Genomic DNA, 12,061 nt, shown 5'->3' on the forward strand with positions numbered 1-12,061 from the left:
CATGACATCTGGCTTTTAATAGGGTCTTATGTCGGCTCGCACTGAGTATCGATCGGAGCTCAGCAGCTCGGGCTTTTCATACCTTTCTCTCTCTGTTCTGTTTTTCATTGGGTTTCTCTCTCCCGTTCTTCTCTGTTCCCCTCTCTTCGATTTGCCCTCGTTGGTTTTTTTCTTGCCTTGACTTTTTGCGTCCTCTTAAAAAGGTGGTCCATTGTGCATCATTGGGGATCCATAATATTTAGGTGATCTTGTTTAGAGTTGTTGATCCCACTCTCCTCCTTTTCATCTTGGTGCTGGCGGAGCTTGCTTACTTTCTTCTTTCCATTCTCTCATGTTTTTATTTTTTCATTCCCAAAGAGGAAAGAAAAAAAAAGCAAAACTTTTGTGCTTTTACTAGAAACCTTCCCGTGGTTTATCTTTGTTTGCAAAAGCAAAATCATTGCTCATCTTTGATGCCGGACCCTTTGCGACCTGGATTTGAAACCCGCCTTTAAATTCATCTCTAAAATTGGCATTTAAAAACGGTCGATCTGCACCATCCAGAAAACAGTCTATTGAGTCGGGTTTCGACTCTCTGATTTGTCTCTCTGTCGAGTTGTGTTTCGACTATCTGATCTGTCTCTCTATCGAGTTATGTTTCGACTATCTGATCTGTCTCTCTGTCAAGTCATGTTTCGAATATCTGATCTGTCTCCCTGTCGAGTCGTGTTTCGACTCTCTATTCAGTCTCCTGTTTGATGATCAAATTTATCGATCTTGAATGTTCCGTCTGTTCCTGAGATCTGCTGTTTTCTGTTCTTGTTATTCAAGTAATCTGAGCATGAAAACCACTACTTCTATCGGTCATGCCTTGTACCTGAAGAATTGATGTCGGATTCTGCGGATCATTAATTTGCAGTTGTTCAAGCTTCTTTTGTTATTGCTTTGTTAATAACGCCTGCCTTCAATTGTCCAAACTCAAGTTGCTCTTTCTTAATGCATCTTGAGTTTGAAAGGGAGTGTGGAAAATATAAAAACTTGCACTGATGTTTAATAACAATATTTTTCTTCTTATGTATACCCATATTAGGAAGGTAGTTTATTATATCTTTGTAAACCTATAAATTGGGTCTCTTGTTCACTTCTTCATTACCCTCTAAAATACATTTTTTATGGGGGCTTAAAGCCCAAATATATAGAAATAGAGTCTCTCACAAATTTGACAAATAAAAAAAATGGACATTATCACTAAATACACATTATGCAAGAACACATTTTAATCTTGATTAACATGCTGCCTGTCGAAGCTCACTTTTTTTACCTAATATTGTTCCATTTTATTTCATAACTAGCATTGAATATTAGTAAATGTAATTATTTTGAAGCGAATCCTTATTATTATAAATATTGAATTAACTATCTCATTGATTTTTAAATAGTTTGATCATTTAAATGATATTTATGAGTTATTAGCCTTAGGAAGTGGCATAGTTGAATATACATTTGAAAATAGTGATGAGGGATCACTACACATAAAATTCTCAAATAGCAAGAAACAACTTCCCCATAAAGCCATGTTGGTAAGAGACCATGAACATCCCCTCTCAATCCAAGTCGTCCATTTCAAAGCATGAACATCTGTACGATCAAGTTTTAAGTAATCTTCATCAATATGCTGGTGCCTTCCATCCATATGCGGCTGCAACTTCGACGTAGCAGAGAAAGATCCATATTTTGTGGTATTTGGTAATTATTTGAGAGGTCAAGAGTTTGAAGCTTGGACCTAACAACAATATCTTCTCCTTAAAAAGGGAATGTTCTTCTTTGTGCCTTGCTTATGACCATCTTTATCCTCCATGGCCATTTTTGAGAAGCTCTCTATCTCATGCATGAAAAACACTTAGCAAGAAGTAGTATGCCAAAGTTATTGGCAATGAAATAAGCGTGCCAAAACAAACCCTGCAATGGAGATGAATTATCATCAAGAAAACTGAGACTTCTAATAACTTCAAATTTGTATGGATATTTCTAGAGAGTATATACCTTATACCATTTGGTGCGGTTTGTATGGAGATGAGGCTCTAAACAATTAAATTACAAGGCATCTTCAAATAGTGTCGAGAAATGTGGTTTCAATATAGGAAATCTTATGATAGCCTTAAAATATATTTTTATCTTTAATTATAAAATTTAAAGCTTAAAAAATAGTGTAGATCGAGCAGATCTATGAAAATCTGAAAATCGTAAAAATTGACAGCCCAAAAATGTGTTACAAGATGCACTATTTTCAAAACTTGAAATCTATTTTTTCTCATGTCCATGCATCTTCATGTCGAGATGATCAATTTAAGGATATTTGGGTATCAAAACAACCTCTTAATGAAATTTTTGATGTGGCATCTAATGTGATTGTTTAGAGCCTCGACTCTGTATAAACTTTCTCTACACTATAAGGCCATTTAACTTTTATACAAGGAGATGACAATCATCTCTCATGGGTAGGTATAAATTGATAGCTTGGGATGCATCACAAACTCAAAAAATTTTCTTTTAAACTTTGTACATGATCAATGGCTTATACCCCTAATTGCCTATTTCAAATCTAATCACCAAATAGTGACCTCATTGTTTTTCGCATATTCATATGATACAATAAAAAGAGGGCTAGTGTGGCTTACGCGGTGCTTAAAATGTCTTCATGGGCCTTGTACTCCTCAGCAAATACAAAGGTAATCACTCCTTGTGGAAGTGCCGCCTATAAAGTGCACTGTAAAATTTAAATCTCACAACTAAGCTAATAAAGATCGAAAGAAGATTATGAGCTAACTAGACTATAGCATGATATAGGCCGAATATTGAAGAGATAAATTTACACATTACATGTTAGAGGTGGCTTGACATCAAATTTTGCACCAATGTAACTCTCATCTAGGTGCTCAAAAAAAAAAAATACAAAACAAAAACTTTGTCCCTTTGTTAGATCCATAAACAATCATAGCTCTCTTAAAACAACTATTTTTTATTAAGTTTTAACAACTTTGACACAATCTTTTGCAGTTTATGGCATGGAAATGATCATTTTCCCTTTTAATAAAAAGGATGCGGTTAGCATGCGGGCCAAGCCTGCACATGTAGAAATGCGAGTCCTTTAATAAATTTATTTTTGAGATGGATTTTTGGACTTACTTTTTTAGGATATGTAATGTCTAATATGGAGATAGTGAATATGAATAAATAAATAAATAAATATTAAAGCTAAAAATAATAAATGTATTAAAAAAACATTTAGACGGTTAGTTTCAATTGTTTTTAAATAAGCTACATATTTGCATCCATAATGCGGTCCAGTCCACATGAAACAATTTTCCTTAAAAAAATAAAACAGTTTTTAATTGCGTCACAATGGCAATTTTCTGATTTGTGACATCGTTGTGAAGCACCAATTTTTTTTGGAACTCTTCACTTTAGTGCAAACCTTTGGCCCCTTGCGATTATGGGAATCTTGTGGGGAGAAAAAGAGATGCTATCTACTCTTCTAAGCCATGCTTTACAATTGGGAGTTTCAAAAAAAATTTAGCCCATGGAGCCAAGAATATGTTGGTGTCGGTGACACCAAAATCACCACCCCATAGAAGCCTTTTTTTTATTTTTTTTATTTTTATTTTTTTTATGTTATTATTATTAATATTATTGTTATCATTATTTATTTTCTTTTCAATTTTGAAGATTGAATTATATGATGGATATACATGAATACACTTATTCCTATGTTGTAGAGACTTGATTAATATTGTTTCCTATCTTGTGGAGATGTAAATCGTAACCCTTTAGGCCCCATTAGGAAATGGGTACCATGAGGAGATGCCTCTCTTGGTAGTGGTATCGAGGAGATGCCTCTCTTGGTAGTGGTATATTTTAGGATAGGCATCTCCTAGAATATAGGTATCTTTTTGGATAGAATTTGATAAAAGATCTTGGAAGATGCATGTCCACTATTTGAATTGTTGGGAAGATATGTATATTAGAAATTCAGAAGTTTTTTTTTATCCTTTGTCCACGTTTTACCATTCTCAATATTGTGTAGTTCTCATTATTGTGGGTAGACTTGTTATAAGACTTTTTTTTGATAGTTTTTCATAAATGAAGAATAAAGGGTAATATTTTAAAATAGCTTGGTCAGAGATTAAGGTTTACAAAGATAGAGAGAGAAAGAAGAAAGTGTGGAAAAAATAGAAAGAGATTGTGGGTTGATAGAGAGAGAAAGAGGAGAGGTAGCAAAGATGGAGCGAGTGAGAGAGAGAGAGAGGATGGAGAGAGGGAAAGATAAAAGAGGATTTCTTGCTCTTCCTTTTTTTCCTCTGAATTTTATAGTCCTTAATGCTCTCACTTATTTTGTTTTTAGCCAGCTAAGTGCATGGTCTTGGTGGGTACTAGCTCTCGGGTTTCTTATATATTTTAGTGTGTTCTTAAAAAGGAACAAAGCACTAATTTCAATTTTGCATAAGATATTAATCTGAATTGATTTATAAGATTTTTTGAAAGGACAAATAAACTCAATATAAGATCATACAATTCGTATATAGAACAAATTTATTTTTAATTTTTTTAATACCTAAAAAGATATTTTCATAATTCAAACGCAATATAAACGTAAAATATTATTGATTAGATCAATGTTTTTAGACTCAGCCGTGTTTGAATGAACTCAACCGAATTATTCAGACTCACCCTCTTGGAGAGCTGAGTTACCCTGTACATCTTGGGGTGTATAAAAACGTATAAAGAAACCTTAAAAAATATCCAAAAATACAAGATTGACCTATGAAATTGGATACTTTTAGCTAAGATTGGTGAATTTTTCTTGCCATATGACCTACTTTAAATTTTCCTCCTTTTTGGGTTGTTTAAAATAGAAAAAGTTTATATAGGGTTGCAACCTTAAAATAAAAACTTAAAGATGCATCTCAAAAATCCATCTAAAACGATTGTTTTAATGTTGAAAAACTCTCTAATTGATCATCTCGACATCGAGATGTATGAATATGAATAAAAAAAAAAAAAAAATTTTGAGTCTCAGATATAGTGCACTTTGGAACACATTATTTAGTTCGTCCACTTTCAAGATTTTTATACATTTATAGATCTACTTGATTTTAACCATTTTTAGAGTTTAAAATTTTTTGCACCAAAATTACATGTTATGATAAAATTTGGAGGTGCTGCTTAATTGGATTGTTCAAGGTTGCAACCTTATAAAAACCACAATCTTTAAAATATACACAATTATAAATCATTGTATTTAGATTTGTATTTTGTATATTTTTTAAGATTATTTGAACTTTTTAGGTTGTTTTTTTAGGCCATGAACAAATACCTTTACCGAGGCAAGTTTGAAAACAATGCAGTAGATCGTCATATTGATTTTCATTTGAATGTGGTTAGCATGCGACCAAGCCTGCACATGTTACAATGTTGGCTTGATAATAAATATTTTTTTTAATATAATTTGATTCCAATTTTTAGAGAATATAAAATCTTTAACATGGAGATCATGAATATAATAAATAAATAAAATTTGAAAAGTAGAAATGAGAATTATATTAAAAAAATATTTGAATTGTTAGTTACAATTGTTTTTAGATGGACCACCTATTTGCATTCATCTTTAAGATGGATGCTTTGTACTTTTGAACAGCATATTGTACAAATGCCGTCCAGTCCACAGGAAACAATTGTTCTTTTCATTTTGTATAAAATCATATAATGTATCAATAAAAGGATATTTTGAAGTATTCAAACTTCAAAATTTCATAAGAAGTCCTCTTTTTTCACTTTTACTTTTTCCCAGTTGAACCTACAAGACGAAATACAGCATATGAAGCATAGCTTGGATTGCAAAACTTCAATATCAACAAACACTGCAAATTTTCCTGATTATCAAAGTTCGGATTGTATTTTGGAGCAGGCATACCTGAACTATGGCAACTTTCAACAAGTTGCCTTGTAGCCCTAACAAGATGGAACACATAGACATAACAACGACTGAGAAGGAAAATCTCACGAACATGGCAATCGTAGCATTGCGCTTTCCACATGGCATTAAGTTGGGCTGAGATGCCATGAAAAGACCTGCAAACATCAACAAAAAGATCAGCGTTTTCATCTGTGGGGACCAGGCTGTCTTTTAGCGTTCCCATATGTCATGGTTATAAACGTAAGAACCTTGATTTTATAGTGATTTATGTATGGATTTTAAAATATGAAATACTTCATTTATAAGTGGAAATTATAAAAAAAGTCCGTCAACCCTCTTTTTTTTTTTTTTTTAAAATACGAAATACTCTTGTTCTGAAGTCCTCAACTTTTCTTCTTTTGAAAGTAGTAAAATGAGTAGTATATCAAGTTCCCAATATTAAGATTTGATTATTTACTTTTCCTGTGGAAATATTTCTGAAAATGTCATTATGATTGCGAAACCTCCCAAAATCAAGCTGATACTTAAACCAACCAATTTATCGATGAGGTGGTTTTTTTTATTTAATCATTTAACTCAAGTGCTTCCTCAACTAGTTTATATAAAAAATCCCAAATTGTATATATTCAAGGTTATTTTAAACAAACAGAGGTGTTTGGAAATCTAATACCGCCTGATTAGCTTAAGCAAAATTATGTAGGTTTGGATCCAAGATCTAGCAAAAATATTTATGTCATTTGGCTCTAGTGGACTAAGCCACAGATTGTGTGCTTTTCAGTATATTTTTATGTTCCATGCTTGGAATCCTCAACAAACGGGGGAATTTACAAAAATATTGTTCGTATTTTTGTCTCTTTATCGGTACTTAGGGGTAATGGCAACACAAAAATCTGGTCCATCAAATGCCCATTGGATGTAAAAGCGTTCTTATAGTTGTTGGAAGAAGATAGTGTCCTATCTGTGGAACAACTTTGAAGAAGAGGAATGCCTATAACCAACATATGTCTCCTATGTAAAACTGATGTAGAATCAAATTCTCACTTATTTTTACAGTGTCCTTCGGTAGACCAAATATGGATTTGGTGCAGAGGTCAACACTATGATGGGCGGCTATGTTGGAGGACATTAAATCTTTCTTTCAACTAATTCATAGCCCCCTTATCCGAAAAGTGGAAGACGCCAATGGAGAACACTGATAGCAGCAGTGTATTGGGGTATTTGGAAAGAAAGGAATGCAAGAACTTTTAAAAATAGATCCAAGGAACTGGAGCAGATCATCGAATCTATCGCTACCTACATCATACAATGGGCACAAGCATTCTCTGATATTAGGGGCCTTCCAAAAGAATTCTTCTCGACAAACTGTAACAATTTGTTTCAAACTAAAACAGTCAAAGTTATCAAGGATTCGACTTTTAAACCCCTAACACCTGGATGGTTCAAGTTAAACTTCGATGGAAGTGCTAGGCAAGAGATGGGGGTTTCAGGATTTGGCGGCTATTTGGATTTTTACGAGATCAACGAGGCAGAGCTCAAGGCGCTAATGGAAGGAGTTAGAAGGCTAGACTTCCTGCATCGCTTGGTTGTAGTGGAGGGTGACTGCTTTAATGTTATTAGATGGTACGTAGAACCGACCACCACTCCATTGTTCCTCACATAGATTATGAATGAGATAACATACAGGTGATTATGAATGAGATAACATACAGGTCACTTTCTCTCATGTTAATAGATTGAGGAATTGGGATGCTGATCTTATTGCAAAGGAAGTCACTGGGTCTGTGATCCAGTTGTTGGATGTGGATTTCGTTGTCTGTTTTTTTTCTTCTTCTTCTGTTTTGTTTCTCTGTATTTCTTCTTTTTGATTTCTCTCTTTGTACCTTTTCATTAGTTCAATGAAATTCTTACTTAAAAGTTCAAAACAAAGAAAGATTCATTTAAAAAAGATGCAAAGAAAAATATAAGCGAGGCACACCTAAACTGAACATTGATAAGCCAAGACCGGTAACGGACAGAATCGTCACAGATTTGTCTACTATCTTTGGCATTCTTATGTTGAACCTGCAATGACAAGTTAAACCAACATTATATAAAGTTTAAGACATGTATAGGAACCATTCAAATTAGAACTACAGACTCAGAAACAGCTTTCAGGGCTTTGCCAAGTCTACTAGGACATGGACTCGGCCGATTAGGGGTTAGTTCTAGGGCAATTCGCAAAACCTTAAACCGACAAAAAATATAAAAAAATGTTAATAATACAAAAAGAAAGGGAAAAGACTAATATAATAGTTAGAAATATGTTTATAGATCATTTTGATAGTTATTAAGATGATTTGGAAACTTTAATAATTTTCTTGTGTTTCAAAATTTTCTAAATCATTCAAAGTATATAATTTTTTTTTCAATAATTCATCTTTATAAATTTTTTTTTATTTTCTTTAGTCTTCTAATAATTTATATTACGTCTTTTAATCTAAATCATTAATATTTGTATCTTTTTAATGGTGTACATAACTCTGCTCAGACTCGGCCATATTACTTCCCTTGGCCAAGGCGATCTTTAAAACATTGATTAATTTCTAACATTTTCAAGTGTTGTAAGGGAGTTTAGAAGCCTTATTTCAAAGGAAAAGCCTTACAAGTCATTTGCACGAACTTTTTTATTTTCTATTTTCCTAATATATAATTGCAAATATGAAAGCGATGCACCTTAAAGAGCAATGGCCTTTATTGACTATTGGTGGCACCATTTATAAAAAAATGAGGCCTACACATGGTAGTCAAAAGGAAAACCACTCAAAAAGGAAACTCAAAAAAACATGATAAAGGTTTGGTGGCGACATTGTACTTGTTTCTTTCCCGAACAATTTTTACCACTCTATTGAGCTTTTCTCATCTTTCAAGTTCCCTTCAAAAAAATTTGCTAATCTAGAGAATTGGGCTGAGAATTTTTCAGTTCGGGTTCAAATTCACCCCGATCACGATCCGGATCTTAAAAGGATGCATCTTTGGATCTGCATCCGGATCCAGAATATTCAGATCTAGATTTGGATCTGAAGCTATATATAGGACCCACATTCGAATTCGGATTTGGATAAGTTCCAATTTTTTATATTATAAAGTTAAAATATAATTAGGGCAGATCCAGATTGGATCCACCTATACTCGGATCCAACCCAAATTACTTTCGGATCTAATCCACATTTTGGATCCAAATCTTGCATCCATACTGGGATCCTAATAGGATTTGAATTTTACGTTTCGGATCCAGATCGAGTAAATTCTCAGCCCTATTAAGAAAAGAATATTTTTTTTTTTTTACAAACAACAAGTTTAAGGATTACCTGAAGGAAATGAGCCCCCAGACGAGGCCCAAGATACTTGAGTAGGTGTTGGGGTTCTTTATCACCTTGGACCAAACCAAAATGAGTAGATTTATCATTCTCATTTGAGGGGGAGCGGCCTCTACTTGAACTTCTCTTTCTTTAGAATTTGCAGTACCCTCTTCTCCATTCAAATAGCCTTGAACAAAAATCAAAGAGCACCACATAACAGTATGTCAAGATTTAGAAATATGAAGCTACCATTTCATAGAAACAAAAATAAAAGTACAGATTTATTGTGCAATGCATACCGAAAGCATAAAAATAGTTTCTAACCATGTTTCTAATCATGTTTGGAGGGTGACTCATTTTGGTCATATATATGATGCAATTTGAATTGTATTTTTTAGAATTGATTATTAGGATGAAGAGAGGGTGTATACAAATTTTAAGGTCATACAAATGTCACTAACATGATTTTTTTAGAAATGTGGTTTCGTTATATGACAATGATATGGTGACATTTAAATCTCTCTCTCTCTCTCTCTTTCTCTCTCTCTCTCTCTCTCTACGTGTGTATATATATACACACACTCTATTGGATGTGAAATCCTATAGATGACAGTGTGATACAATATTCGAAATATTTTATTTTAGAATGTGTATCTAAAAATTAACACATTCCCAACCACCCAATTTTAAATCTAATGGTCAATAGTGATTATGATCTCCTTGTTTAAAAAATAAATGGCCTTATTGTTTACATTTCCATACATACACACACAAATATCCATGAAATTTTACTCAGGTTTCAAATATTAAAATTGTATAGAATATATTATTAAATGCCTTTAGAATGAAAAAAATTAAGATGGCAATTAACCTAACATCTTTTTCATTTTTCAAAAATAGTCCCATAAGTTTTGTATTCTACATCTACAATCTTTGTTTCAGCCATAGTTTTGTATTTCATATAGGTTCCATACCTATATGCCGAACCCATATGACCTAACCTTTTCTCGGAGAGATTTCGGTCCTCCAAGTGCCAATGCCAAATTTAGCTAAATAGTTTAATTCTACAAGTGGTGATCGTTTTAGACAACAAATGTTTAAATGGTCCTTCCATCTATTATCCCTGCCCCTTCCCTATTCGAAATGGGCCTTTACATGGGCCAATAAGGACCCAGGCGAGCTCATGCTTAGGCAAGTCCTGACCCACCAGCTCTAGAATCAAATTAAAGTCTAAAGCAGAAAAACACGAGGAAATCCATAAGATATTTTTGTTATGGACGCGGTTTTGGTGAGTCAGCCGACTCACCTATTACGGTGCGGTCCCTTGTCTATCTAATGTCCATCTCTAAGATGGATGTCAAAAAAATATTACATCCCCTAAAAGTTAGGATAGACTGTGAAGAAAGAAATTTAAAAAATAACATTTACATTCTTTGAAAAAGAAAAATTGTAAATACCTTAAAATTTTGGGTTGAAAATACATCTTTGAGGTATATTTTATAGAGAGACCGCACAAAATAGTACGAGTCGGCTGACTCACCAAATACTTCTCCTTATTAGATAGGACACCAAATAAAGACTAGATCCCATACCTAAGGAATTCTCTTTGGCGCTTGCCTCAACAACCAAAACCACGCTACCATTCATCGCTGTCGTCGAACCCTGACCATCAACGGTTGCCAGTGATAGAGAACTCATCCGCGTCTCACTCCTAGCCTCAACTTCCAAAACCACGGTGCTACCATTGATCACCGCCGTTGAAACCCGACGACCGACAGCTCCCTTCGCCTCTCGAAGCTCATACAAGAACAACAAAAATGGGTACCACACTACAAACTGAAGCACCACAATTTGAAACAAAATCTGTTCACTCTCTTCACCATACATCGCCCTCAACAAAGGTATCCCCAAAATCACAGTGTTAGGCAAAGTAGACATCGAAAATAGAGTTATCATCCAATCGAAACTCCCCCGTTTCGTTAATTTAACCCACAACATCAGCGCAAACAGTATCAGTAGTTTTTGCATGGTGTCGGCGAGTATGAGTTTGTGGTTCATCTTGTAAGGATCATTGGAGTAGATGATTTTGAATGAAAGAAGGGGGGCCGCAAAATTTGCGACAAATTTGTTGATTCCTGAGCATTGCTCATCACTGAACATTCTCCACCATTTCACAGAAGCAAAAGCTAATAACATGGCCAAGTACAAGGGAACCATGGTACTGAGAATTTCATAGAAGCCTGCCATGGAAATCATCATTCCCTCTGCTCTCTCTCTCTCTCTCTGTGAAAATTGTTCTCTCTTTATGGGAAATGTGGGGTATCGTGGCTTTTGTTCTCCTTCATTTAAATAGGAAACATTGGGAATTCTTTTCTCTATGGAAATTGATCTCCATCTCTAAATGAGTGCATTTCCTAGTGGGAGTTCGTGGTATTAAGGCGGAAGTAGTTGTTTTAGAGGTGGTGCGCTCTTACTGGGAAGCTTAATATTTTTTTCCATAAGTTTCTTCATTTAATTATTTTCTCCATTGAATCTCTCATTCCTATGTACTAAGGTTCATCGAATCTTTCAGCTCCCATGTCTTCAGGTTTTTCTATGTCGCATGTCTTGCTCCCTTTCGAGATATGTACTGTTTAGAAAACACATGCCTGGTGTTATTATATAGGAAAATTGTTTCATGCGGGTTGGATCGAATTTCTACAATATGCTGTCCAAAGGTATAAAACATCTATTTCAAAGATGGATGCAAATAGGTGGCCATCTTAAAACA

At 34.2% G+C, this 12,061-nt stretch overlaps 1 protein-coding gene across 1 annotated transcript; it reads right to left on the reverse strand.

Annotated features, from left to right (window-relative positions):
• Window positions 1-1,452: 1,452 nt before the first annotated feature.
• On the reverse strand, window positions 1,453-11,607 carry LOC18442793 (putative auxin efflux carrier component 8). The gene is made up of 6 exons (XM_011628245.3): window positions 10,884-11,607; window positions 9,301-9,478; window positions 7,929-8,014; window positions 5,951-6,108; window positions 2,658-2,734; window positions 1,453-1,938 (listed from the first exon to the last, which is right to left on the reverse strand). Exons 1-6 carry the CDS (start codon window positions 11,548-11,550, stop codon window positions 1,863-1,865), a joined length of 1,242 nt encoding a protein of 413 aa, XP_011626547.2. The 5' UTR covers window positions 11,551-11,607; the 3' UTR covers window positions 1,453-1,862.
• Between the last annotated feature and the right edge of the window lie 454 nt (window positions 11,608-12,061).

The sequence above is a fragment of the Amborella trichopoda genome, chromosome 1 (genome assembly GCF_054954075.1).
Source record: "Amborella trichopoda isolate Santa Cruz 75 chromosome 1, AtrichopodaSantaCruz75HAP2 v2.0, whole genome shotgun sequence".
NCBI classification, from domain to species: Eukaryota; Viridiplantae; Streptophyta; class Magnoliopsida; order Amborellales; family Amborellaceae; genus Amborella; species Amborella trichopoda.

Excerpts from the sequence above, each read along its gene's own strand:
- LOC18442793 (XM_011628245.3), bottom strand. The coding sequence starts at position 11,550 with ATGATGATTTCCATGGCAGGCTTCTATGAAATTCTCAGTACCATGGTT. Across the intron at positions 8,015-9,300 it reads TGGGGGCTCATTTCCTTCAG|GTTCAACATAAGAATGCCAA; the intron begins GTAATCCTTAAA and ends TTGTCATTGCAG. Across the intron at positions 1,939-2,657 it reads GAAGACATTTTAAGCACCGC|GGTTTGTTTTGGCACGCTTA; the intron begins GTAAGCCACACT and ends TCTCCATTGCAG.